Source organism: Carcharhinus amblyrhynchos, chromosome 21, assembly GCF_965287045.1.
Source record: "Carcharhinus amblyrhynchos chromosome 21, sCarAmb.v2.hapA, whole genome shotgun sequence".
NCBI lineage: Eukaryota > Metazoa > Chordata > Chondrichthyes > Carcharhiniformes > Carcharhinidae > Carcharhinus > Carcharhinus amblyrhynchos.
In genome coordinates this window covers 31,189,855-31,212,572 of record NC_137344.1, presented here as the reverse complement: position 1 = coordinate 31,212,572, position 22,718 = coordinate 31,189,855, and the positions used below count along the sequence as shown (strand labels likewise).

General features: G+C 40.7%; 1 protein-coding gene across 1 annotated transcript in view; it reads right to left on the bottom strand.

Annotated features, from left to right (window-relative positions):
* Nucleotides 1-22,335, bottom strand: part of narf (nuclear prelamin A recognition factor) — a 29,334-nt gene extending 6,999 nt beyond the window's left edge. The window contains exons 1-10 of the mRNA XM_080208926.1: nucleotides 22,007-22,335; nucleotides 21,614-21,750; nucleotides 21,378-21,461; nucleotides 21,154-21,297; nucleotides 16,503-16,635; nucleotides 11,558-11,692; nucleotides 6,005-6,123; nucleotides 4,156-4,285; nucleotides 1,427-1,499; nucleotides 1,177-1,314 (exon numbers count right to left, since the gene is read on the bottom strand). Coding sequence (XP_080065052.1) covers nucleotides 1,177-1,314; nucleotides 1,427-1,499; nucleotides 4,156-4,285; nucleotides 6,005-6,123; nucleotides 11,558-11,692; nucleotides 16,503-16,635; nucleotides 21,154-21,297; nucleotides 21,378-21,461; nucleotides 21,614-21,640 — 983 coding nt within the window. The 5' untranslated portion in view covers nucleotides 21,641-21,750; nucleotides 22,007-22,335. The remainder of the gene's footprint in view (nucleotides 1-1,176; nucleotides 1,315-1,426; nucleotides 1,500-4,155; nucleotides 4,286-6,004; nucleotides 6,124-11,557; nucleotides 11,693-16,502; nucleotides 16,636-21,153; nucleotides 21,298-21,377; nucleotides 21,462-21,613; nucleotides 21,751-22,006) is intronic.
* Nucleotides 22,336-22,718: the final 383 nt, after the last annotated feature.

The following is a 22,718-nucleotide window of genomic DNA, read 5'->3' as shown; positions in this document are numbered from 1 at the left end:
ATGGGCTGAACTGATCTTTAATTAGCACACTCAATGTTTTTCAGCAAGTGCTGTCCAATCACCAAATCACATTGAACAGTACAATGTTTTGGGTTTTGTAAGCACAGATCGATAAGAGTATAACCTACGCTCAAAACCAAGGAACATGCAGTTTGATTCGATCAATCATTGAGACAAGCTCCTACATATCTGGCATCACACTGACACTGAAGTTCACACCACGTTGCTCAATTGTGTAATACACAATGTCTTTCTCGGCTGCCGGCAGATCCACTTTCGTCCCCGTTGCTTAGCAGCAGTGTGAAAAAGTTAACTTAAATTATTTAATTTTACCTTGTTAGGGTAATTTGTGGTGGGCTGGACATTTTTCAAGTCTAGAAGTGGCTGCCTTTGGCTCATTTGCAAATTTCCACGATATAAAGCTTTAGCAACATATCTCTCTTCTCAGCATTTAAGACCCACTTTGCTCCAAAAAAGCTGGCCGAATAGCCCAGATTAAACTGGAGTAAATTGTCCCGAAGTTTATGAAAATACGTTCAAATACATTTGTCTCTGTTTAATACATCCATAGCTGCATATTCATGATGCCCTTTATTTACATGCTGCGCTGTGTTTTTAAAGAGGGCCTACAAGGAAAACTTACTGGAAAAATGTTCTAAATCGGCGCTAGCAGCTAGATGCCTCACTGCTGCCAGTGTAAAATATGGAAACATGGGCACACTGGACCATCATTTTCTGATTAAGGTACTGGCAGCAAGCAAACTTTCCCATCACCATGATGCACTTAAACTTTAGGTCTGTGGCCATGTTTTTGACCTCTGAAATACAGACAAGAACTAGAACATGCTCAGAAGGAAAGCTCTGCTGAAGAGTCATCCTGACTTGAAACGTTGGCTCTATTCTCTCTCCACAAATGCTGTCAGACCTGCTGAGATTTTTCAGTATTTTCTCTTTTTGTTTGTGAAGGAAATGTGCTTGGTTAGCCTGACTCCAATCCTAGCGGATAGAAGCGCGCAGCTCAATGTCACCCAGTGCGACTTGCATTCAGATACACCATAAAGAACAGCTGAAATGTGAGCTGTTAACAGTTACTTTGGTAGAAAGGGCAGCAGCCCTACACTTCTTACACAGTTACAATTGATGATTTTAGCATGCTTGTAAACCATCCATACACACCTGAGTGTCCTGTAGGTGATCTCCTTGACCTCGATGCCAAAGATCTCCTTAGCAGCATACTTAAAAATGTGTTCAAGGAAGCCATCAGAGCCCCTCCCATCATGCCTTACGATACACACCTCACCTATTTCTTCAAATCTTCACCAAAAATAAAACATGGGAAAAGAATGAATAAATAAAAAAGCTTGTGTTTCTTTGTTTTAGAAAGAACAGCATTATAGATGTATAAAGTTAAAAATGGAGACCTTACATATTGTCTAAGGCTGCTGGTTCCACTGTTGTCAACAAAAGACCTTTCTGTTCCATTATCTGCATTATTTCACCTGGAACAATAAGAAGGTACATTGAATGCATTTCAAGAATAATTCAAACATTTCTGAAGGATAAAATACTTGTATTAAAAAAGGAGCTCAACAAAACATGCAATTTTTATCTCTGATAATAAAAATTAGCTTTTGTTTCTAAGTGTAATAAAACTAATCTGTATTTCCCACACTTCATTTTGGCACCAGCATACAAATGTGTCAGCATTCGTTTCCTCTAAGCTACATTGCTTCTCCAGCACGCCACCTTTCTGTCACAATTAATTTACTAAATACCCCAAGCATGTCATGTAACTGCTGATTGAGTCACATGCAGATTTTACTTCCTTATTTCTGTTCTATATTTCAAAATTGAGTGCTATAAATTGATCATAATGTAGCTTTATTTTGACAGGAACTCAAAGACACATGCACCTGGGGAGATCAAACAAGGCAAAGGATCACACAATTAAAAGAGGGAGGACACAGAGGTTTAGAGGAAATGAGAGGCCTTGAAGCAAATGTCCACAGATCCCTGAAGGCAGCAGGATAGGTTGATAAGCTGGTTAGGAAGGTGGATACTTTCAGTATTTAGTCATAAATAAGATGCTGGAGCAACACAAAACGTGAATTAGGCCACAAACTGAGTGTGTAATTCTGGTCAACTCATTATAGAAAGGATGTAATTGCACTGAGAAGGTACAGAGGAGATTTCTGAGGATGTTGCCAGGACCAGAAAATGGCAGCCATATGGAAAGATTGGACAGGCTGAGGTTGTTCTCTTTGGAGCAGAGGAAACAGAGAAGAGATTTGATTGAGACAAAAATTATGAGGGACCTTGATAGAGTGAATGGAAAGGGCCAATTTACTTTAGCAGAGAAAGGTCGGTGACTTGGGGTTATAAATTTAAAACAATTGGTAGAGGATTAAAGGGGAGATGAGGAAAATTGTTTTTCACTAGAGGGTTGAGAGGGTCTGGAATTCACTGCCTGAAAAAGGGTAGCAGAGGCAGAAATCCTCAACTCATTTAAAAGGTGTTTGGATATGCAACTGAAGTGCCATGGCCGACAGGGCTATGGCCAAATGATGGAAAGTGCAATTAGGTTAGGTGACTCATCCATTGTGCAGGTACAATGAATCAAGCGGCATCCTTCTATGCAGCAAGTTTTCTAGGATTCTAATCATTACAATTACTATAGGAGAAGACATCTACTCATTGAGAGTCATTAAAGGGATGCCCTGCACACTTTCATTCTTCTGTTGTTGTGAGCAAACACTAATCAATTCTACTGATGGCTCCAGTTTCTTCCAGCTCTGACTTCCTACCAAACTTCTATGTCTTTTAAACTGACTCCACAGCCAACTTTCAGCTGAAGGTGCTATTGATTCTCTCCAATCATCCATTTAATTTCTGTTGCCCAAGGCTCGAGTCCCTATTTGAAGTTTTTATGCCTTTTGTGGTACATGTGGACACACCGCATCACCCAACTGTGTCCTTAATTCCAAATCAATATTTGTCACTCTTTTACAGCAAGTGCTTCATGTTCATTGTTTCCCAACATTCCTCAAAGTTTATTCATGATTTTGCTTTTTAAAAGTGCACATCATAAACCAGCACCATGTGTTACATATTAAATCCCCAAATTCTCTTTCCAATATCTTCTCATCAACCTCAGACCAACCTTTGTAACCATCGTGCTTTCATGGTGCCACCGAGGAAATCTTTGGCAGAGGATGGTGTCAGTCTGGGTGTTTACAATAGCTACCCAGAAGTTAGGTTTTAATTCTAATTTTTTTTTGAAGCGGGTAACTATTGGCAAAACCCTGGCCAAACTATCCAAAGTTTGCGATCTATAATCGCATTTTCGGATGCTTTCTAACTCCGGATAAGTATCCGGAGGAAGTTAGCTTTCTCAGGATGTGGGTGTCACTGGTGAGGTTAGCGTTTATTGCCCATCCTCACTGCCCTCAAGAAGAAGGAGATGCAGGAGTCCCATACTTGGGAACTTCCGAGAGGGATTTGTCAATGCACCTTTGGGATACCCCCAAAAATCAGACCCTCGGAAACTCATAAGTTACATCCCATTATATAGTTTCTGATGTGCAGAGTGGACTTTCCAGTTACACTTGCCGCAAAGTATGAAAATCCCACCTGATGTCAACGGGCCTTTGCATGGTCCACCCCCTGCCTATGATTCCCGTGGCGGGTGGGAAAATTCCACCCCCCCCCCCACCCAAAAACACACCAGTGCTTGGTATTCCGGGCACAACTGAAACTTGACTTCTGCCCAGTTCTCTTGAAGGGTAAAATTTCAATTAGCTTTTCATTATCTTCATGTGCCTGTCCACTAGCTTCTCGTGATTTCTGTATAGTTTACACCATGGTTTTTCTGATACTACACAGTTTCTAATCATTTAGAAATGATTAGTAGATTCTCCCAAAAATCTAAAAATAACAAAACATTGTAGGAGCTGAAAATCCAAAACAACAGAAAATGATAGACACTTAGCAGATCCAAAAACATCAGTGGAGAGAAAATATTTTGCGTTTAACCCTATTATTTAAACATTCACATTCTTCACCTAACCACATTACATCTTACGACTTTCTCCCTCTTGTTTATGTGCTCACACACTCTGGATCAAACTTCCAAAAAAAATGTGTTGTAAATGTTACCTGAAGTTAATACACAGTCAACACCCTGTATTTGGTTTACAGTGCTGTAAAAGTCTTCTCCAAGTGCCTCCAATTTTTTGTCGTAACAAGGCGTTATAACTACATGGAAGATTTTCTCAGGCGAGAGTTGCTGCAAAGAGTCAAAAAAATGCCAAAACAAGTCAGTGCTCAACCTGCTAACATACTCAATGCTGAAATATGCTTATAGTTCTTAAATATTTACTGGGCACAGGTGCAATTATTTCTCAATAGACTGAGCTGCAAGTTAAAAATTTATATCTCATCATTTATAATTTGTGATATTTTCCACCCTATTTTCTGATTGAAGGATTGTATTAAAAGGAACATTATTCTTAAAGAACCTTGCAGCATTTTAGTTGTGCAATCCTCACACGGAAGCGTATAAATAGTTATAGCACAGGAGACAGCCATTTGTACCATCACGTATGTGCTAGTGCCCCTGAGGCAGCAATTCGAGTATCACTCCCTGGCCTTTTCCCTATAGTAAGAAGTCTCACAACACCAGGTTAAAGTCCAACAGGTTTATTTCATAGTAAACGCTACTGGCTTTTGGGGTTTGCCCCTTCGTCAGGTAAGTGGGAGTTCTGATCACAAACAGAGAATATAAAAGGCACACACAGTTTACAGAATACTAATTAGATCTTATAAGGAATAAATAACAAGCCAATTGGTCAATGTTGAACTGTTCAACATGCTGACATTTTCTAAATTTTGCTAATAAATGAGCCATTACAGTTCTAACGTTTGCCTTTTCTCAGCAGAATCCTTCAGATGAAATCATTCATCTTGTGGAAAATACCTTCATAGAATCTTTTCAGTACAAAAAGGAGCCCATTCGGCCCATCCAGCCTGTACCAACAACAAACCCACCCTATCCCCTAACCATACACACTTACCCTGCTAATCCCACTGAAATGAGGGTCAGTTTAGCATGGCCAATTAACCTAACCAGCACATCTTTGGATTGTGGGAGAAAGCCCATGCAGATACGGGGAGAACGTGCAAACTCCACACAGACCTTGGGCAGGTCCTGCAGCCCAAAAAGACTGGGGTAAACTGCCATTCGCGAGAGCATAGCAAAGTGCCATTAAGCCAGCAATTGAAGAAAGCTATTAGTCTTATTCAGAATTGTTTCGGCTATCAGAAGGTGCTCAATGAGTGGGTTCCATGAAAGAATGGGAAGGCACTTTTCACGCCTCACACTGAAAATGATTCATTGAATGAAAGCAATGTTCAGTGACACGTTGACCAACACACCAGTATTTTGTGCCAACAAGTTTCCACCAATAGTCGATACGGGATGACAGAAGTCAATTTGTTTTGTTTTTAAGATTTGCTGAATTGCGGATTGTTAACCTGGGCAACAGGAATCCAAAATCCACGTTGACGGTCAAAGTCCTATCGCAGAGGGGGAGATAGTGACGTTGTGGCAATGTTATTGAACTAGCATTCCAAAGGCTCAAGCTACTGCTCTGGGACACAGTTCAAATCCTACCATGGCAGTGGTGGAATTTAAACTAAATTAATGGATTTGGAATATGAAGCTAGTCTCAATAATGGGACCGTAACAATTATTATAAGGATCATCTGGCTCATTAAGAATATCTGCTGACCTTACCAGTCTAGTCAACCGGTGACTCCAAACCATCAACAATGTGGTTGACTCTCAACTGTCCTCCAAAATGGTCTAGGAAGCCAATCAGTTCAAGGGCAATTAGGGAATGCTGGTCTTGCCAGTGACATTCACATCCCATGAAACAATAAAGCAAAACACAAAAAAGGGAACTGTGATCAAGGCTAACACCTCAATCAATCACACCATTATTACCTGCTTTTTGGCAAAATAGTCCTTTATCAGAGACCCCATGATCTGCTGGGGGGATTTAGCAGTGCAGATGTGGGGAAGTACAAGGCTGCCAAGGGCTTTTTCAGCATAACGAATCCAGCCTGCAAAAGATGAGATGACACTTTTTAGATCAATAGTGTAAGAGTTTGTTGTACCACTTTCCAGGAACTGTGATGGCTGCAACATTTGGGGATATAACAGTGAAGGGCTCTTTGGTTGCTCATTTGACTGTTCTTTTAAACTAGCTACTGACACAGGGACTTGTCATCACATGACAATTATTACTTCCCTGTAGTTAAATAACCTGCTTTGTTTAATTGGATTGATTTTATTTTGGAATTATTGAGTAAGTTGGTTCCCATCTCTCTTTCCCTACCAGCCACCCTTTCTAGATATCCAATGTGCATTACGTCTCTTTCAGAATGCTAATAGTTGGGATTGCTTAAATAGATTTCAATGAACCACCAACACCGATATTTAAACACCTTCAGGAGAAGACAAAAACCAGGGCAACTCGCATTGGTATTGTCTTCTTTAAGATTTAATGTAATATTTTACAAAGTGCTCCAAGAACAGAGCTGCAGCTACTAACTGCATCACTTGTTGATAAGCTTAAACACGAGGGGGAAAAAAGTGTGCTTACCTCGTGCCTTCACCCAGTCAGAATCAGAAAATCAAGGAAAAATAAAATGACTCATTAATAGGGAATGTAACATATGTTTATTGCTCACAAGGAGGAATTGAATTACTGAGATTAGATTATCACTGTGACTCAGTACATTCACTTCCTTCTGAAAAATAAACCAGCTTAACCTCTCTAAAGTGTTTAGACTCCACCCAAGCATTGTGCAAGATATGCAGTTCAGATGATAAACATGTAATTGGCATACTTTTCAGATATATGATTAATCAGAGGTAACTTCTCACCATGTGATTATTAGATCTCTTTAGGGAAGTAAGCAGTGATGCTGAACTCCGCAGAATATTTAAAGCAGAACTGAAAATTGTAATGCATGCAACATTAAGAGTCATCATGTACAAGACAGACGTGATCTCAATCGCTTCCTCTTCGGTAGCCCCTTAAGATTGAGGATGGACTTGCCTCCACTCTGGTTCTGACATGGCTGCATGATCTACAGACTGTCACATACAGGGCTTGTGTTATGTGAAGGATTACGTGGTTTCTGCACTCTACTCGACATCTTAACTTTACATCTCCATGTCCCTGACAAAGTCTCTCAATGTATTAGATGCCTTCCCACCAACTGATGAGAGTCCCTGGCTTGAGACCGACCTTCTCTATCTTGGTCGGTCACTCCCATGAGTTGGCAGGAATGTTTGCCCTCACCGGACATGCTGTGAGGAACGTAATTCCACTGTTCTGAGAGTTTCCCCGTAGTGATTGTGTTCCAAAACAAGCATTATTTTGGGGTCAGATATCAGGCACACAAGTAACACATCCTGCCCATTGGGGCTGGTTTTAAGTGATTAGCGCTGTTATAAAACCATGCTTTTTATCACAAATGGCTTGTAATACTGGGTTAGCTGAACCCACTGGATAAAACAGACAGTAAGAAGTCTCACAACACAAGTTTAAAGTCCAACAGGTTTAATTGGTAGCAAAAGCCACTAGCTTTCGGAGCGCTGGCTGCCCCTTCATCAGGTGAGTGGGAGTTCTAATCACAAACAGGGCATATAAAGACACAAACTCATTATTCTGTAAATTGAGTTTGTGTCTTTATGTGCCCTGTTTCTGATTAGAACTTCCACTCACCTGATGAATGGGCAGCCAGCGCTCCGAAAGCTAGTGGCTTTTGCTACAAATAAACCTATTGGACTTTAACCTGGTGTTGTGAGACTTCTTACTGTGTTTACCCCAGTCCAATGCCGGCTTCTCCACATCAAAACCAACAACAGCATTTTAAGTGTCCTGAAGAGCAGATCTCAAGGTGGCCAAGTATTTGCATAACTTCACCATGCAAATTAAAAAGCAATCAGTAAGGAGTTATTCTATCTGGAAATAGCCCACCAGGACAGTCATCTAGAGCAAGTTTAAATGGTCCATCCCCTGTACTGCTCACAAACGTGTAGGCAAATTGGATGGGATTTTAGAGCCCCACATCCTGAAACCATAAAATCCCGCCCGAGGTCAACAAACTTTTCCATGATCCGTCCCTCGCCTGCTCCAATTCCTGTGATGGAAGGGATGGTAAAATTTCAGCCAATATTTTTATTTTGGTGGGTGTCGATTGAGTAGTCCAACTTACTTTGGATAACGGACTCCAGTTGAGAAAGGGACCTCACTGACTGCTTACCCTAATCACTGGATGTGGAGTGAGGATGCCCCAGCTTGCTGACTGTATTTAGTAACTGGCTCACTGGTCAATGGAGATGATGTGATAGGAAACAGAGTGAAAAGCAATCTCTGTTCCAGGGTCAGAGTGTGACAGACCGTGAGTGGAACACAATGAGAAGACAACTTGTGGACCCTCTCCAGCTGTTCTGCAAGTGGGTGCCCAGTCAGGATTTGACCAGCCAAAACAGCAGGCTGCCCTCATCCAGGCAGCTGCTGACTTGAGGAAAAGACCAAGATTGTCCAAGACTAAGTTACATTTGCACAGAATCCAGAAACATCACTGAACAAGATCCAAAACATTAACCAGATCCGTATGACTGACTTTCTTTGGACAGTTAAATAACTTAATCTCCCTCCCTGTCACCTATTTGTGTAGGAGTCTCTTGGTGCATGCAAGTGGTTTTATTATTCTCACCTAAAAGTGTGTTAAGAATAAAAATTATTTCCTGATCGTCAATTTAAAAAACTTACAAGAAAAATTGTCCGTGTGGGTCTTTTACAATCACAGCACTTAGCAAATTTTTAAAACAAAACACTTGCTGCAGTCAATTGAGAGAGAGAGAGAGAGGGAGAGGCAACTGGAATGATTAACTATCATTGTCTTACAGATACAATAATCATTTCTGCTGAATCATGGTTGGGTGCAGGATTGAGGAAACAAATTTCTCACTAGTATTGGTTTGAAAACAACATTACTGAATTGACTTCTCAATTCTGTTTTTTTAAACTTTACATGAAGGGCAGAAAACTATTCTACACAACTTAAAAACTTTAGTCCATTGGAAATGATTTATTTTTCAGTAAAGGTGTGCCCCATTTGAAGTGTTTTCTAATAATGAGTCTTGCTTTAACATGATTGCTAAAATTAGGGATCCTCCCCAACAGCGCTTGCTGCCATTTTCATTTTAACATGGTTACTGAGTATGCTCAATTTCTTTAGAAGAATCACACCCACTGCTCATTGACCCTCCCCCACTTGTTCCCTCTCTTTCGTTACCTCTCTCCTGAGCCCTGACTCACAGTGAGAAGGAATAGTGGTGGTTGGGGTGTGTGGAGTCAGCAAGTAGGAGTGAAGAGGCAAATCAGGAGAGATAGCAAGGTGGAGCAGCAAGTCTGGAAAGGCAGTGAGTGGGAGATACTGTGAGCTGGAGATGAGAGGTAGTGAGCAGCAGTTAATTTGAAAGAGTTAGAGAGAGAATTTTTTGCCACTAAGTTCAAAGCAGCCAATAGGTTTTTGAATTTAAAAGACACACTTCAAGAAATTAATGCACACCTAATATACATTTTCTTCTGGGAAAGTGATTTTCATTTCGCATGACATCTTTTAGGAACACAAAAGGAATACTTAATGAGGGATTTCCTCTCCTTCAAGCAATGGTTCTTGGACAGAAACATCTACCTCTATCTATGAGCAGATCAGTAGCACTCCTTATTTAATCCAGTATTTATATTGTTTAAGACAAGACCCCTTAAATTTATCAGACAGGCTACAACATAAATGTCAAATCACACAGGGAATACAACCAAGCTTTCCCCGATCAAAATCAACATGAATTTAGTTCTGCCTTTCAGTAAATACACGTCAAGGCTGAGTCTTTCAACTGATCTTGAAAACTGTGACAGGCATTCATACCATAGTGATTGCAAAGCATGGATTCACCAGCATATTACCAGGGATCATGGAATTATAGAGGAGATGTTTTTAAACAGACTATCTTCTTTGGAGTAGAGAAACTCAAGATGATTCAAGTGATTTTTCTAAAGTGAAGAAAAGTTTTAAAAGAAGATTATTTCTCTATTTTAAAGAATCAGTAACAAGGAGCTATCAGTTTAAAATACCAATAAGTGGGCATAAGGAATGGGTTTGAATAAATGACTTTATGCTGGGAGTTGTTAAAGTTTGCCCCAGGAAAGTCACTGAGGTAGAGACCACTGCACTTCTGCGGGAAGATTGTTTACACATTCAAAGCAGAGAAAAATACAGGTTGATGAGAGGAGAACAGGACACTGGGATTAGTTTTGGATTGCCATGGATAAGAGCTCACAGACTGTCATGATGAGCTGAATAATCTCCCTGCTTACTCTAAGTTTCTCATTTGGGAAATACGCTTTGATAATTAGATATTTTCCCAAGGAATAGATTCTGTGTCATCTGATCATGGTATGTATATAACTCAATGATGAATAATAATATAGCTCAAAATCAAACAGCATTAACCATTGTCTCATGAACCATGAAGGCTGCCCATGGTACCAATGATAAAAGATATCAAACTTATGAGACGTACTATCCAATCTTAAAATTTAAAATAAAAGTTAAAGTTTATTTATTGGTCACAAGTAAGGCTTATATTAACATTGCAATAAAAATAAAAGGCAGGTCGTCTTAAAATATTCTCTATCCTAAATGAAAAACTTTCTTCCTCATGGCAGTGGGACCGGATCATTGAATGTATTCAAGGCGGAGTTGGACAGATTGTGTGTTTCACAAGGGAGTCAAACGTTACGGGGTCAGCCAGAAGAGTGGAGTTAAGGCATAACCAGATCAGCCATGATCTCACTGAATGACAGACCAGCCTCGAGGGCATGAATGGCATTTTCTTAATGTTCCCAAGTACACTACATCAACCATGAAATCAATGTTCTGGACCTGTATTTTGTGAAGACAAAAGGCAAATGTACACAAGTTGGACAATATGGGGCAGAAGAGAAGGAAATATTTATACACAGCTATGAGGCTGATGATCAGTGTAAAACAAAAAAGGTCACTACAGGAATGACATGTAACATATCCTAGTGGCAGTTGATATTATGGGTCTACTTATCTTAACCACTTCTTGGCCAGGCAGCCACTGATAACACAGGGTGGGACGTGTTGCAGCGCTACTGTAAAACCAAGCCTACATCTCATTTTCTGCTTTGATATGTTTCATGAGTTTCAAATGGTTTTACAGATGGATGGTAGTGTCATAAAACACAAAAATATATATTTGAAAAGAAATTGTACTAATTGAGCAAAGCTGTACAATTTATAGTTCATTCACATTCATGAAACGAAACACACTTACTGATAGAGACACTGATATACTGGACAGCTGCTTGCGTGGCACCAAAAATTTTAAATGTAATTATGCGTCTGTTCCTTCAGCAACACATTTTTAAATTATGAAGTGGATTACCTGGGCAAGCGGAGGCAAACATTGGTAAAGCTTGTTCGTCTTGGCTTCTCTGGTAAAAACGCTGAACAAATTCTTTTTGACTCTCGAGAAGGCTGAAATCAGCTGCCAATGTCATATCAAAGACATAATGTACTCCTGAAAAACGAAATGTATAACATTAATTATGAACAATAGTCAATTTATCTTACTCCACAGAATCCCTACAGTGAAGATACTAGATAGCCACTAGTTACAGGGAGGTTGTCACCACAGGTTCAGACAAGTAGATGGGTGACTGCCAGGAAAGGCAGGCAGGTTGTGCAGGAGTCTCCTGTATCTATTCCCCTTTCAAACAGGGATATCATTTTGAATGCTGTTGAGGGGGATAGCCTGTCAGGGGGAGATACCAGCAGAAGACAGGCCTGTGACACCACAGCTGGTTCTGCTGTGGGAAAGAGTCGAGCAAAGAGCAAGCAAGCAGTAGTAACAGGAGACTTGCTAGTTACAGGTACAGACAGGCATTTCTGTGGCTACAGTCGAGACTCCAGGATGGTGTGTTGCCTCCTTGGTACCAGGGTCAAGGACGTCTCTGAGCAATTGCAGGACATTCTTAAGGGGGAGGGTGAACAGCTAGAGGTCTTGTACATATTGGTACCAATGACATAGGTGGGAAAAGGGATGAGGTCCTGAAATGTGAATAGAGAGAGAGTTAGGCAGAAGGCTAAAGTGCAGGACCTTGAAGGTAGTAATTTCAGGACTACCACCAGTACCATGTGCCAGTGAGAGTAGGAATAGGAGGATTAGGCAGATGAATGCCTGGCTTGAGAGCTGGTCCAGCAGCAGGGATTTAGATTTTTGGATCACTGGGATCTTTTCTGGGGAAGGGCTGACCTGTTCAAGAGGGATGGGTTACATCTGAACTGGAGGGGGACTAACATCCTGGCGGGGAGATTTGCTAGAGCCACTTGGGAGGGTTTAAAACTAGTTTGGCAGGGGCTGGGATCCAAAGTAGTAGGGAGACAGAAGAGAAGCTATAGATAGCACATTAATTAGTAAAGTCAATGTCAGTAATCCAAGTACCAGAAAGATCAGACAGAAGCAAGACAGAGCAAGGGAAGTCCAAATTAAACTACATTTACTTCAATCCAAGAGGCCTGACGGACAAGGCAGATGAACTCAGGGCATTTATGGGTACGTGGGACTGGCATATTATAGCAATTACTGAAACATGGTTAAGGGAGGGATAGGATTGACAGCTTAATGTTCCAGGGTACAGATGTTATAGGAAAGATAGAACAGGAGGTGAGAGAGGAGGGGAAGTTGCACTTTTGATTAGGGAAAGCATCATGGCCATACTGAGAGAGGATATATCCGAGGGTTCGGCCATTGAATCTACATGGGTAGAACTGAGAAATAAGAAGGGGGAAATCACTTTGATAGGGTTGTACTATAGGCCCCCAAATAGTCAGCAGGAAATTGAGGAGCAAATATGTAAGGAGATTACAGATAGCTCCAAGTAAAATAGGGTGGTAATAGTCAGAGATTTTAATTTTCCCAATATTGACTGGGACAGTCATTGTATTAGAGGGTTGGATGGAAAGAAATTTGTTGAGTATTCAGGAGGAATTTCTCATTCAGTATGTGGATGGCCTGACTAGAGAGAGGGCAAAACTTGACCTCCTCTTGGAAAATAAGGAAGGGCAGGTGACAAAAGTGCTAGTGAGGGATCACTTTAGGACCAGTGACCGTAATTTTATTAGATTTAAGACAGCTATGAAGAATGATAGGTCTGTCCCAAAAGTTAATATTCTAAATTGGGACAAGGTTAATTTTGATGGTATCAGACAGGAACTTTCAAAAGTTAATTGTGGGAGTCTGTGGGAAGGAAAAGAGATGTCTGGTAAGTGGCATGCTTTCAAAAGGGTTCAGGGTAAACACATTCCTCAGAGTGAAGGGCAAGGCTGACAGAAGTCAGGAACCCTGGATGACTTGGGACATTGGGGCCCTGGTCAAGAAGAAGAAGAAAGAGACACATGACTTGCATAGACAGCTGGGATCAACTGAATCCTTTGAAGAGTACAGGGGTACAGGGAGTAGAATTAAGAGAGAAATCAGGAGGGCAAATAAGGTAAAGGAGAATCCAAAAAGCTTCTACAAATACATAAAGGGAAAAAGAGTAACGAGGGAAGAGTAGACCCTGTTAAGGATCAACAAGGTAACCTATGTGCGGATCTATAGGAGATGGGCGAGATCCTAAATGAATATTTCTCATCGGTATTTACTGTTGAGAAAAGCATGGATGTTAGGGAACTTGGGGAATTAAATATTGATGTTTTGAGAAGTGTGCATCTTACAGAGGAGATGGTGCTGGAAGTCTTAAAGTGCATCAAGGTGGATAAATCTGCAGAACCTGATGAAGTACATCCCAGGACATTGTGGGAGGCTTGGGAGAAAATTGTGGGTCCCCTAGCCGAGATATTTGAATTATTGATAGTCATGGGTGAGTGCCTTAAGATTGGAGAGTGGCAAATGCTGTGCCTTTGTTTAAAAAGGGCTGCAGGGAAAAGCCTGGGGAATTACAGGCCAGTTAGCCTCACATCTGTGGTGGGTAAGTTGTTGGAAAGTATTTTGAGAGGCAGGATCTACAGGCACTTAGAGATGCAAGGACTGATTAGGGACAGTCAGGATGGCTTTGTGAGTGGAAAATCATGCCTCACAAATTTAATTGAGTTTTTTGAAGGGGTAACCAAGAAGGTAGATGAGGACAGTGCAGTTGATGTTGTCTGCATGGACTTTAGCAAGGCCTTTGACAAGGTACCACATGGTATGTTGTTAAATTTCATGGGAACCAGGGTGAAGTGTTTAAATGGATGCAAAATTGGCTTCTTGACAGAAGCCAGAGGGTGGTTGTACAGAGTTGTTTTTCAAACTGGAGGCCTGTGATAAGCGGTGTGCCTCAGGATCAGTGCTGGGCCCACTGTTATTTGTCATTTATATTAATGATTTGGATGAGAATATAGGGGGCATCGTTAGTAAGTTTGTAGATGACACCAAGATTGGTGGCATGGTGGACAGTGAGGAAGGTTATCTCCAATTGCAGTGGGAACTTGATCAATTGGGCCAGTGGGCTGTCAAATGGCAGATGGAGTTTAATTTAGACAAATGCGAGGTAATGTACTTTGGTAGACTGAACCAGGGCAGGACTTACCCAGTTAACGGTAGGACGTTGGGGAGAGTTACAGAACAAAGAGATCTAGGGGTGCATGTTCATAGCTCTTTGAAAGTGGAGTCATAGGTGGACAGTGGTGAAGGTCGCATTTGGCATACTCGGTTTCATCAGTCAGAACATTGAATACAAGAGTTGGGACGTCTTTTTGAAGTTGTACAAGACATTGGTAAGGCCACACTTGGAATACTGTGTGCAATTCTGGTCAAGCTATTATGGAAAGGATATTATTAAACTAGAAAGAGTGCAGAAAATATTTACTAGGATGCTATTGGGACTTGATGAATTGAGTTATAAAGAGGGGCTGAATAGACTGGGACTTTTTTCTCTGGAGTATAGGAGGCTGAGGAGTGACCTTATAGAGGTCTATAAAATAATGAGGGGCATAGACAAGATAGATAGTCAATATTTTTTCCCAAATGTAGGGGAGTCTAAAACTAGAGGGTATAGGTTTAAGGTGAGAGGGGAGAGATACAAAAGTGTCCAGAGGGGCAATTTTTTCCACACAGATGGTGGTGTGTGTCTGGAACAAGCTGCCAGAGGTAGTAGTAGAGGCGAGTACAATTTTATCTTTTAAAAAGCATTTAGATAGTTACATGGGTACAATGGGTATAGGGGGATATGGGCCAAATGTGGGCAATTGGGATTCGTTTAGGAATTTTAAAAAAAGGCTGCATGTTGGACCGAAGGGCCTGTTTCCACGCTGTAAAATTCTATGACTCTACATCATTTGGCCCATTGAGTCTGTACCAACTCTGACAGAGCATCTTAGATTTGCCCTCTCCCCCACTCCATCCCGTAACCCCACGTTTCCCATGGCTAACTCATCTAATCTACGCATCTTGGGACTTGTGGGAGGAGATCGGAGCACTCAGAAAACCCATGCAGACAAGGAGGTGGGGGGGGGATGTGAAAACTCCAAACAGAAGTCTTAAAACTTCAACTGAACTACTTTATAGTACAGAACTAATTACTTAGAATCTGATGTAACAGTAATTAGATTTTCCATTTGGAAATATATAATCTCTTCACTATGTCTACTATCCTGATTGCAGACAAACTGATGAACAACAGAGTGGGAAGTTTAGTTCAAAGGAACAGCTACTAGCCTCAGGCAGAGAAACGTGTAACTGCACATTTGTTTTCAATGCGAGATTGAAGTACTAATGAGAAGCTACTTCACTTTAAAACTGCTCAGAAGCTCAAATACAGTATAGGTACCAAATAGCGGCATGTTAAACATTGCATAATTTTCCAGTGTACTGGTTTAAACTTGCAATTTGCCTTGATCTGCAAGCAGTGCATTGGGTTAAAAAGAACCTTCTTGGCAAAGCTGATGGTGGGACCTTTGGCGAGGATAGGCGCTAGCTGTTCAGAAGTAGTACAGTAGAATGTCACAGATTATGTCAGATATAAAAACAGAAGATGCTGGAAAATCTCAGCAAGTTTGATAGAATCTGTGGAGTAAGAATACAGCCAAAGTTTTGATTCTCCTTAGATGCCATCAGACCTGCTCAGATTTTCCAGCATTTCTTATTTTTGTCTCAGATTCCAGCATCGTGGCCTTTTAGTTTTCTCTCATGTTTTCTTACAAAAGAATTTACTCAAGAAAAATTCTTCAAAAAAGAAATCAATAATTTCTATTTTCCAATTGAACATTTTAGGGCATTGTGATTGCATATCACAATCAATCTGATCTAAGCCAGCTAAAGCTAAATATTAAAAACAAATATTACTCACCAAGACCTTTCAAGAATCCAGAAAGTCTTTGGATTACATCAGTAATGTTTACACAATGCTTTGCAGCAAAATAGGGCACTGACTGAGGGGAAATTGAAACGACCAGCACTTTGTGTTTGGACACATCACATCTCTACATAAAAAGGAAAGGACATATCCATTAGTCAAATCCATTAAATCAATAAGTAGTTACTTTACACTTAAAGGCCTGCTGTAATTGTATCCCATAGGCTCCAAATGTATTGAGAACTGGTATTTAAAGCCCTGAAGAAGTGGAGTCTATAGCAAAAGCATGAGTAAAGATTTCAGTAGTGGGGGTGGGTGAAGCAGCAGAAAAGGCAGGGCATATCGTGGAGATGCAAGTAATGGATAGGATTGGGTATCTGCGGTTCAGACTTGGGTGGTACTGCACTCATGTAGCATGAGCAGTCTAGGAGGAAATAGGGTAACAGATTTGGTAGGATTAATTCACATTGACTGAAGGAGGTATTTGGCAAAATTTAAGTCAAATTACATTTCTTAAACTTTTTGAGTCAGACAATCTCTGCGGGACATCGGTGGAGATGCAAATGGTCTGGATACTACTGGGACAGGATGAGAACACAAGATCCATGGGTGCTCAGTTAGATCAGAGTCATTGGAAGAGCCATTGTGCGATCTGAGAATTATCCTTAACTATGGTGCCCACCAGTAGATAAATAATTGAAACCCTATATAACCTCAACACATGGAGCCGGCACCCAGAAATCATCATTTTCTGGAAGAGATGTGGAAAAAGTTGAACAAAAATAATTTGCTGCATTTGATGCCTGCGCTCAATTTCAATATACACATTACTTTGCCAATAAAACAACATAATACCCAAATTACAGATTGAATGCAAAATGTGGGACAATAATCACAAAGCAATCTTGATGGCATAAATAATCCATTCAAATGTTGACGATAAGAGCTTTTTGTCATGGAAACACTTCCACCAGAAGTACGACATTCCAGCTTTACCTGAAATCGCTAAGTGACACCCACTCAAGAACATTCCATTTCAACGACAATTTAGCAAACATTTCTAACAACTTAATTTTGTTAATGTCATCATAAATCAACCAACTATGAATATGCAGGTATTTACAATTCTGGGATCTTCATAGAAGCAAATCCTTTGAATGTGAAATGGGCATTTCTTCATTTTTTTTTCAAACCTCTTAACGGTAATTTGTACTTTTCACATTAAATTCTGTATACCTTTTGCAAACAATGGTTTGGCAAATGAGTTACAATAAATGCCTAACTTAAATTTGAAGAACTTAGTTAATTGAAATGTATTAAACTTAATTGAATGCTCAGGTAGGTTTTTGACTCTTGGATGTTCTTAATGTAAGTACATCAAGGTTCAGATCAGCATATTCGTGTTCATCCCTAGATATCCTACATGGACTGAAGTGCTTTCTTTATTCATTCGTGGGACATAGGCATCGCTAGCTGGCCAACTTTATTTCTCATCCCTAGCTGCCCTTGAGAAGGTGCGATTGATACTAAGTGGTCTGCGAAGCCATCTCTCAGGGTGGTTGAGAGTCAACCACATTGCTGTGGCACTGGAGTCATACATAAGCCAGACCAGGTAAGAACAGCAGATTTTCTTCACTACAAGGCTAATAGGGGAACCAGAAGGGTTTTTCTAACAATGGTTTTAATTTAGTTCAAATTCCACCATCTGCTGTATCATTTCAAATCAAACTACTTCAGAACTGAAGGACAATAGGTGTTAAGTTGGGTATTGAAACACTGTTAAGGCTGTTAGTGGGCTTATAATGAATATTAGTCAACAGTCTCGATCACAAATGGAGACAGAAATGAAGAAATGGACCATTTGAAAGACAAGAGAAAGGTGAAAACTGGAAGCAAATCTGATGGTCAGTTTTGGGCACGAGCAGACAATGATACCTATATGGTCATCAAGCTACCAGTAAAATAACTGGGAGAGATGATCAGATTAGGAATGGAACAAAGAATGCTCCACATACCCCACAGAAAGAAAGGCATAGCTAGGAACCATGCAAGTCCAATCTCCACACCATCTGGAAAGCACAGAAAACTGCTCCAGTTTCATCCCACAGGCAACACCATTTGAACCTGCAATAATTACCACCTAGAAGGAGCAGGTGCAAGGGAACACCATCACGCAGCGGTTTCTCTTCAAAGTCATACACCGTCTTAATTTGGAACCACATCAGCATTCTTTCACTGGAGCCAGGTCAAAACTCTACAATTCCCTTCCTAACATTGTGAATGCGCTATAAAAGGAGACTCACCACCATCTGCTCAAAGGCAATTAGGGAGGGGCAACAAATACAGACCTTGACAACAATGCGCACATCCCATGAAAGGATAAAACAAAATTCTAGTTAACAAAAATTAACATACTCATTGCACCCAAAAAACCTAAGAGCGCATGTTCTGTGGTATTAATGTATAGGTATAGAATAGAATATTACATCAATAGGCTTGTTCCGAGCCCTGCACTGAAAGTAGTCAACTTGACATGAAACTAAAACTACCCCATTTATTTCATGAAGACTCAGCAAGTTCCAAACAACATCATTGTATTGTGCCTTTCAACTGTCACTTCTCTAATGATCAGGGTAAAATCTGTACAAACCAAGCCTTGAATACATTTTGACTTGTCACATGAAAGCACAGAGAAAACAGTGAAAAGTTAATAGTGAAAAGTATTGTTTCTTGTGTGCTATACAGACAAAACATACCATTCATACAGAAGGAAATGAAAGAGTGCAGAATGTAGTGTCGCAGAGTGTGAAGAAAGATCAACTTAGTGCAAGGTAAGTCCATTCAAAAGTCTGACACCACAGGGGAAAAAGCTGTTTTTGAGTTGGTTGATATGTGACCTCAGACTTTTGTATGTTTTTCCAGAAGGAAGAAAGGTAGAAGAGAGAACATCAGGTGCGTAGACTCCTTAGCTATCCTGGCTACTTTGCCGAGGAAGTGGGAAGTGTAGACAGAGTCAATGGATGGGAAGCTGGTTTGCGTGATGGTCCATTTACCCAACTTGACTGGAGCCAAGAAGGTGAAATCTCTGTCAGTACAGTAACAGACTGCATCTAACGTTCAAACTCTCATGAATGTTTTAGGTCAATCAAATCAAATGGACCCAATCTTTGCCCACAGGTGTCAACCCTTGAGAAAATCTTTAATCTTCCAAAGAGATTTAAATTCAACAATAAAACACTTATGGATATTTTAGATAGAAATTTAATTTGGGAAATTAACTGTGAACCAGCAAACAAACAATAGAAACAAAATCCCAGCTGAAATTGAAGTTCAAACTCAATTTTAGACTTCGATTCAGGTGGTGTCCTACATGGCTTTGAGGTTGACCTTTTGAAGATTCATGTGTCAACTGCCTCTGTTCCTGTTTGAGTAAATAATACAAAGAACCTCCCACGTTAATGGGTACAACTAGATCATTTTCAACTTTGCTCCCACTGGCCTTTAAACACATCTCACAATCCATGTAAACAACTCATTTGATAAAGAACTTGAACTGTAATCTGTATCATAAGAGGTGTGTATATGAGTCAAGCACCTTTCCCCAACAGTTCTTAGAAGGAAGACTGGGTTATCAAAGGACATGCTACAGATTGTGCAACAGCCTGACACCTATACTTGTGTATGTCTGTGTATATTATACCAAGGTCAAGCACTGAAGTTAGAAATAAAACATGCCTAGGAGCAAACCTGCACATCACGCATTTTGTTGCGCAGTCACCAAATATATTGAAAATTTGCAGGCATTCAAGTTGGCATATTGTGGTAGACCATGAACTCAAAAGATTTGAGCTATACTACTGCCTTATTCCGGGAAGTATACAAGAGGTAACTTCTGTCTGACACTGAACTTCAATGGTTAGCCAAGTGTGCATCTCTCTCTCTCAATTCCTAGTTGACACAACTTTGAAATTACTATGGCTGAGAATTTAGTGCAATATGACACCTCTGTTAAACACCACCAGCTGGATTCCACCCTCCCACTCTCCCTGACCTTCTATTCCAAACAGTGTAAATGGATAATAGCATGACAAGGGCAAGAGGACAGCTAGGATCTTGGTGAAGTACGCAACCAATAATCTATCCTTTTATCCAAGGACCAGGAGAGATAATCGTAATGGACAACAGTAGGAAATAGGGGGCATTCAAATCAAATAAAACAAAAGAGATTGGAAGAAACAGTAAGTGACAGGAAGGGCGCTTTTGGAAGACAAGTTTAAAAAGTTAAAACGGCCACAGAAAATTTACTATCAATGGGAGTCAGATTGCGTTGTTCTGGTTCACCAAGATCAAGTGGCACAACAGGAACAGAAATCTGGTCTTGAAGAGGGTCCTTAAGCCGTGCAATGCCAACCGTAACTTTGTGACAGGTTTAAACTATATTCCCAGTGCAAATCCAGCAATTGCTTGGAACACATGGTGAGACTGACAGCAAGATTAAACGTGCAGCAATCTGTGGCGATTTGCAATTCATGACATCTACGCTTCGTCATAAAACTGGTGGATTTTTCTTTTAGACACCAACACGCCTTTAAACTCGCCACAGTAATGGCCAAGACAAACGCTTTCGCTGTCCAATTTATTTTACCTGGTTGAGGTTGAGAACAGTGAAAAACTCCTCTTGACACTGGTGGGCAATCTGCCGACTTTCTGTCGATGTCACGCAGTTATCACAGGCCAGGCAGTCGCTGAGAAATATTTTGGCATTGGCTAGTTTATGAAATTCACTTTCCTGTTTTAAAAATAAAGTGCAATCAGTAATAGATAATTTATCAACAAACAACAAGATGAGCCTCTCTCTAAGTGCCTCACCTCATCTATTTCGCTGGTGGTGCCGCTCTTCGTGTCGTTGAGCAGACTTTCATTTTCATTATTCTTCTGTTTTTTAGTGCATTTCTAAATTCAAATACAAAAAAGAAATATGCAGTGCGGAATCCGGCTCGTCAAAAAGGTCTTGTACAAAATAATAAAATCCCTGAAACCATCTCTGCATTGTTACAAGAGCAAGAAAAATGAAACTAAACCAAGGACAAAGGGATTTTCCTTACATTCTTAGTGCATTTATCACACTTCATGTCTACGCAAGGGGCCTTTTCTGTCCCCTCTCCTCGTTCTGTTGTTCCTCTCTCTTCCACGGCGTGTGTCTGGTCCGGGGAGTCCTGCCTTCACTGTTTTAGCCACCAGGCTGTGGATACAAAGAGACCGCTTTGAAGTTGAGGAGAGTTCACACAGCCCCAGATATTTAACACCACGAGACACTGCTTACTTCTCCAAAAAAAAATTGCAGCTAACATACCCCCATCATTCCCCTCCCCTATGGGGGACTCAGGGAGAGAGTTAACCCGTCACATCCCCCAGAACAAAACCCAAAAGGCAGTCCGAACAACAACAGTTTAAAAAAAAATGACAAGTTAGATCCACACCGACAAGAAATAAATCACCTTAATTTTCTTTCGCTGGCTTCCTAAACGGAGTGAACAGCTGATGCCCACCGACAGCCTTGTGTAGGTCAAAGCCAGAGATTGTACCGGCATGTCAGAAAGCAGCATTTGCTGTTAATGCCATCTCTTCTTTCTTGTTAATTGTTATTCCTCCTTCCTTCCTTCCTTTCGGTTTGTGGATCCTCCCCGAGTGTCACAGCCTCCGCTATGAGTCAGTCAGTCAGTCAGCCTGGCTGCCGCAAGACGCCCCGTCCTTCACATTGGTGCCGCCTCCTCTCTACACAGCGACATTGCGAACCTGACAAGCAGCACGTATTGGCCGCACACACTCCAGCTGGGAGAGAGAGGGAGGAGGCAGCTTACTCTCACTATAACAATGCTCCCGCCTCTAACCGGTACTGTGTCACCACCCCTTCCCACAGCTAAATTAAAAGACTTCCTCTGTTTTACATTTTAAAAACAAACCCTTCAAATTGAAAATGAAATCGGCCTGAAGCAGTTCATTTCAAAGCGTACTTTACAGAAAAGGAATATGCCCCCCGGGTGATTTTTATGATATCCAAACTCTAAACCTGTTGTTAATTCATTATGTCCTGCTTGTTAATTATGGGACATCGACCGTAATTTGATTTATATGAGAATAGTGGGATGGGGTGGAAAGATTTGTAAGGATTTTGTTTGGGGTGGAGTTTTGTAAAGGTTGTGTGTTTGG